General features: G+C 32.1%; 1 protein-coding gene across 1 annotated transcript; it reads right to left on the bottom strand.

Moving 5' to 3' along the window:
- Nucleotides 1–1586: 1586 nt before the first annotated feature.
- On the bottom strand, nucleotides 1587–4707 carry LOC110686366 (WEB family protein At1g75720-like). Its single transcript, XM_021862965.1, has 2 exons — nucleotides 4347–4707; nucleotides 1587–2336 (listed from the first exon to the last, which is right to left on the bottom strand). The coding sequence occupies exons 1-2, from the start codon at nucleotides 4491–4493 to the stop codon at nucleotides 1833–1835; spliced, it is 651 nt and encodes a 216-aa protein (XP_021718657.1). The 5' UTR covers nucleotides 4494–4707; the 3' UTR covers nucleotides 1587–1832.
- Nucleotides 4708–6480: the final 1773 nt, after the last annotated feature.

Raw genomic sequence — 6480 nt, 5'->3', positions numbered from 1 at the left:
TAAAAGGTTTTAGGGGTCATTTTAACCCTTAAAAATCTAAATTGAGCTCTGATTTAGCAAAAAAAGAACGTAGGAACCCTATTTTGTGAATTCGGATTTCCGTAGTTAAATTTAGAATTCACAAAACGGGCTTTTACGTTTTTTTTTTTTTTTTTTTTTGTCAAATCCGAGCTCAATTTGGATAACGGAATTTTTTTTCACCACGCAAATCGAGAAAAAAATATTAAAAATTGCAAAGTGGGTCCCACTAAGGATAACGGCAAGGTCACTGTTGAGACATAAATGTATGTTGAAGGTTACAATGTGTAATTTTTAAAAGGAGGAAGCACAGCTTAGAAAAGTCTATACGTGAGGGTTATGGTGTAGAATTTCTCTTTTAAATATTATTACTATGTATTTTATAAAAAAAAAAAAATACAAGTATTTATAATATTACATACATATATTATATAATTTGGCTTTTAAAAATAAATGAAAAATTGACCAACCATAACATACTACGTCAGCATGTTATGGTGCCATTTTTTGAAAAATGACACATTAGAATCATCCCACACACTGTTTTTCACGAGAAACTCCACTCCAAGCTTGAAGGGGGGGTGCTAAAGGAGTGTTTTTCACAAAATTGATGTGATAGCCGCACTATATAAAATTATTAAAGACGAGCTTGTAATTTTCAAATTGAAAAAATGCAATGAAACTGTAGTAATCTTCTCTATAATTCTGAGTTTCGGACAACTGTTGTTCACACAAAGTTTCTCTTCAATTGTAGTCAACATAGTATCTTAAATTAGTCTTCTTCGAAATATGTATAAGAGGAAGTCTTAATATATCAACGTTAGACACAAGCAAAATTGCATAGCAGGCTTTTGTAATATTGAAAGTCCTATTGTTACTACTGAGATGTTTTTTTAGTACTACTCGTGCCTTTTGTACTACTGAAATCATATGTAGTACTACTGAGAATGTTCAGTAGTACTCTCAAAATGTCATTATTTACAAAATTGTCATTGTTATATATTTGCTTGTGTCTAACTATAAGGCCCTAAAAAGCGCTCATATGTATCTATCTTTTACTAGTTTTGCCTTGTCAAGGTATAAATTAAAAAGGGGAACAAGAAAATTGCTTGACAAGGTATAAATAATAAATAAGTGGATTATATGTTAGTCAATAATTATTACACTCAGTCTGTAAATGATGCAGAACTATTTTAATTATTTGCTTCTTGATAAATGAAGTGAATGGTTCAAGGCATTACGCAAACAAACCGGAAAATTATTATAGTACATTTTGTAGCTAGTGTAATAATTTTCCAGTGAGTAATTCTGTCCACGAGCTTTGTGTAAAAAGCACCCGATGTAATGGTTAAACAGGTGCATATCAGTATACCTGCTGTCGTTTTTCAATTTGAGAAATTGGATGTCATGACTTAACATTTATTTACAGGGCTTATCAGTATATCTACTGTCATTTTTCAATTGACGTCACTGGTAGCTTTGGGTTTTGCTGTATGCATATCGATATGTTGCTAGAGCTATACCGAGAATTACATAAGAGTAAGGAATGAAAAGTAAGTTTTCTAGTTTACAAAGGCAGGTGTATATAACATAGACTTCACTGCAATATGGATGAACATTATTGACCGTCAATCTCTTACTTACATTGTTACACTATCTCAGGCATTTCTAAATTCACAAAAAAGAGAAGTAAAGAGGAAATTAAAATACAAAAAGAAGTAGAACTTTAGAGTCAAAAGATCAACAGAAAATTAGCATAATAGCTGAAAAAGGATGCTTATTGGTTTGCTAGTAAATTGAAAACTTGCAGATTTTCATGGAGTTTTGGCAGAAGCCACTTCAGAGCTCTTCTTCTTTCGCGAAAACAACCCTCCAATCAACGGTATCAATGGCTGTCTTTTCTTCTTCTTAAGAGAAGGATGTCTCTCCAAAAACGGCCTGCTTTTGTGATCAGGTAATATAACTTCAGAGAAAGTTGCATTTCCAAAGGTCACAAATCTCCTACTCTGATACTCAACTCTCTCACTTTCTCTTATTCGTTGTAGGCTAGTCACGGGTTGTGGTGGATCCTCGACAAATTTAAGGTCTTCGATCTCATATTCCATCATCTGCTTCTCCGATTCCCTCTCTAGTTTCAGCTCTTGAAGCTCTCTCTTTGTCTTCTCGAGTTCCTCCTCGAGTGAAGATAGGCAGGTGGCCATGACCATTGTTTCCTCTTTCGCCTTTACGAGGCTTTGTTTTGTTTCTTCAAGCTCGTCTGTGATGCTTCCTATCTTTGAACTTCCTTGGCCAATTTCATCTCTTGTATCCTTCTCCATCTGCATAAATATTTTGTGGCACAATGTTATCATGTTTAACATACTTTAATAATTGATTAAATTTAAAAAATAATTTGATCACCTATTTTAAGAGTATACAGTCATTCTTAACAACTTTATTTCACTAAACTAAATCAATCAATTGAATTTTGATTTGTAAAATTAGAGTCACTTCTAATTAGAATAATCTTCTCTAACCGAGTTAATTAAATTAGAGACGCCCATTTTCAATTGATGCTATGTTCTTTTAAAATTAAACTAAATAGTTACCGCAACAAAAACTGTATACTTGTGTTGCTTCACATGACTTTTGCAGTCCGAACATTGACCAATTAGATTTTTCTTTCACAATTATTATGATTCGTTATAAAAGCGTAAATACTTGCATATATGTATGAACAAAACACTCTTAATTTCTACGTTAGACGCTTTTTTTTTTTAATTTTGTGGTCTCAATAAACTTATTCGATTATTAATAATTGGAATAAAAAATTACAATATATTGGCTTCTAAAAATTTATATATGAAAGATTAGATATATGTGAACCGACCAAAGAAATGTGACGCAAAATACTTGTATGTATATCTTGGGAGATTTGTAGAAGAAGGTGAATGTGGGACTGTGAGAGGTTTCTTCCAAAGGAGCAAAGTAAAGGATTCCTTGTTAAAGCTGTGATTAAGTAACATACACACACTAATACGACCATTTGTTATTCAATTACCTACTTTATTCTTTCTGCAGACAAACCTTGATGTATTGCTACTCGTAATTACTAAGAAAACATGTATTGGATTCATGGCCACTCAAGTAATGAATTTCAGCTTGGGTTTTTGGTAACAATTCTAACTCTGTTCTAGATTTATCTTCACTATGTACCATTTTTTTATATGATAAGCTTCGTGTCACTCGTATCTATTTTAATTTTATTGATATCTTTTAACTACATGCAAAAACTGTATATATTAAAGTTGAAAATTCCTGTTTTAGAATAATTGGTACGCTCATCGTTTTCTAATTCTACTCGCTTATTATTTGATGGTATAAATTAATAAAATTTCAACCATAAACCTTAATTTATTTATTAAAACTTTTTTATCACATGATGTCTTATTTTGTTCATATCATTACATTTTCTATATATCAAATTTTTATATAATTCATCCATATTCCATACATACTTAATGATACTAATTTTCAAAATAATGTGTCAGAGACCTTGTAAAATGCAAGGAAGTAGAACTCAGGAAAAGAGAGGATCGAGTTACTTAACATAAAACTTTTTAAAAATAATTCAAGAAACCGCTACCTTCCTATCCTTTATGGAAGGCCTAATATGTGTGTTTCTTATATGTGAATGCCTACGAATTTAGTTGGTCAAAACCATACAATTTGATATTTAACTTCCATACCTCCGCTTCAACCCATAATTGTACGTACCAAGATATACAACACTCGTTATATAAATTCACTAGATATTTTTGCATATACGATTATTATTATGCATCTAATTAGTTATACATGTTAAAATGTTATCGATCTATATGTACCTATGCAGATTAAGGTATACATGACAATATGACATGACTACATGCAACACAACTATCCATTTAAATAAATATAGACCCTAAAAACTGGTTCCTCAATGATATCCTGAGAAAATTATAATATTAAGAGATTGAAATCATCAATATCATCATTTAGCTAGGATTTTAGGAGCAGGTCATCATAAACTAACAAAACCTATTACAACGCCTAAAAAAAGTTTAATTTTAGAGTTTATGCATGGTTTTTCCACTAAATCGGGTTTGAAATATTGCCACCATTTTTATCAAAAAAATAACAAGCATATATAGTAAAACAATAGACAATTATACATAAGTCATTATCATTTAATAATCAACATAATTAACGTCATAATCATTGCTGACAACAAAAATAGAGGGAAGTAATATAAGAAAAACTAAACCAATAATTTGATTTTACTAAACGTACGAAGTAAATAAAAGTACCTCTTTGAGTTTGCTAGCATAAACTTCCCCGGCTAAAACTCTCTCACCAAACAACGAAACCGCCTCTTTCACGGACCTAAATGGTGCTCGTGTATCGATCTCCGCCCTCCTATTAAGCACCACCACCCCATCACCACCGCTAGCCATTCGCTGCACGGCACCAAACCAATTATCACAAAGAAAGAGATAAATGGTAGTAGTGCTCTCTAATACAAACAACAAAAAATCAAGATGGTGTATTTTCTTTTTTTATAGAGGTAGCTATTTAAAAGAAATGTATATTTTGTTAAGCGAATTTGATAATGAAAGAAAAGAGGAGAATTGAAGTTAGAAACATAATGGAAAGCTTCTTTTCTTGGCGTCCACTTCACTAGAATTCTGTTAGTAAAATATTTTAGGAAGGTGTAAGTAGTGAGTAAGCTGGTTGGGTAGGGAATAGCATTGGTTACTAACTGAACTTTTAGGAAATTTTATAAATTAGTTGGTGGGACCCACTTAAATTCGGCAACACCACACGTAGACCACGACCTTTTACCTACATATACAACTATTCCTTTATAAATGTAAGTTAACTAAGCTTAATGTAATAATAGTTGGATAGGGATCCAATTCAGTTTACATGATTCTGTGATTAGTTTTAATTTTGATGTTGAAATTGGTTTCTACGGAGTGCGGATACTTGCCTTCTTGTTGTCATATTGATACCTTATTATGTCTCGTATCTGTGTTTAGGGATAAACTAGTATACTATCTGTGTAATTGCACAGTTTAAATAGTTCAAATATTAAATTTCACATAATCTAAACTATTAGTTATCTTAGTATATTAGCGAAATCTTTTAGTGTACATTAGTAGGTTACTCATTCTTTAATTTTATAACAATTTTAATCACAATAATGTGTGCACATCTAATCCTCTATCACAGCACTACGTATCATGTTTTCAATTCGATGTTGAATAAAAAGATTTAAATATAGCTATATGATAAATGTTTAATCTATGCCCTTCCAATATATTGGTTATGTTTTATCTTTTTAGATCAGAATGAGTCATGTACATTAACATATTTCATATATTACCCTTCATGTGCACTTTTGTTTTAATCAATAAAACATACTCTCTACTTCCCATAATATAATCACGGACTTTTTTTTAACCAAAAAAAATACAGTGTCCAAAAAATATTGTATATTGGTTGATAAAGTCTCCCTAATTAAAATGATAGATCAAAAGTTATCCGAGATTAATCAAAGCCACCTCGGGGCTAACTCACACCAAAACATTGACCGAGTAACCTCGGACCGATCGAGAAACCCTGATCGACCGAGTAACCCCTAACCAAGTAACTCCGAGCGCACGGTGTGGCTAGCCAGCGCATTTTCTGTGAGGCTGGCTACACCGTGTCGCTAGCTGACACACTCCAAAAAATTGACCAAGTAGTCCCTGACCGATCGAGTATGTAATACCCCATATTTTTAATGTATTTTATAATTTATTTATTTATTTATAAAATATACATTTGGGTCAAATTATTTAAGTATGGGATTTAAATAAAAATTCGTTTTAAATTTGATTAATACTCACTCTACAAATTACTACTTATGTCTACAACAAGCCCAATCATCCTTTTTATTTATTTTGGCCAATTTATTCTTCCCTCATATCATCTCTTATGAGCTCAAATAATTCTAAGCTACTCAACACTATAAATATCTCTTTGATCCCTAAAATTTTGCCACACAAGAATCAAAGGAGTAGGTGTTATTTTATTTTTCTTTTCTCTTCTTTTTCTTTCCTTTTTTTTTCCTCAACTTTTTCCTCCTCCTCCACGTGAGATTGAAGAGCAGCCCATTTATGATTGTCGCCACTTTTTGCCACCGCAGCTGCTGCCGCTGCTCCCTGCCACCAGCGCAGCCACTGCCCAACCGGCGTCCCTCCACAAGCGGTCATCCTTCCCTCCTTCCTCCTCTCTTATTTCTTTATTAGTAGATAATTATTAGATATGATTATTTTTTATTTTATTTGTTTAAAACATGTTTATTTAGTAGGAAAAATTTCCCACAATAATCTCACATTTGAGTTAATTTTAAATAATCCCACCTTTAGGCCCTGATTTTTTTAATGGTCTCAACCG

The sequence above is a fragment of the Chenopodium quinoa genome, unplaced genomic scaffold, assembly GCF_001683475.1.
Source record: "Chenopodium quinoa cultivar QQ74 unplaced genomic scaffold, ASM168347v1, whole genome shotgun sequence".
Classification (NCBI taxonomy): domain Eukaryota; kingdom Viridiplantae; phylum Streptophyta; class Magnoliopsida; order Caryophyllales; family Amaranthaceae; genus Chenopodium; species Chenopodium quinoa.
The sequence above is the reverse complement of the archived record's forward strand: the minus strand, read 5'-3'. Positions and strand labels throughout refer to the sequence as shown.

Coding starts and splice junctions, on each gene's coding strand:
- LOC110686366 (XM_021862965.1), bottom strand. CDS start 4,493: ATGGCTAGCGGTGGTGATGGGGTGGTGGTGCTTAATAGGAGGGCGGAG. Junction 2,337..4,346: donor ATGCTAGCAAACTCAAAGAG/GTACTTTTATTT, acceptor ATATTTATGCAG/ATGGAGAAGGATACAAGAGA.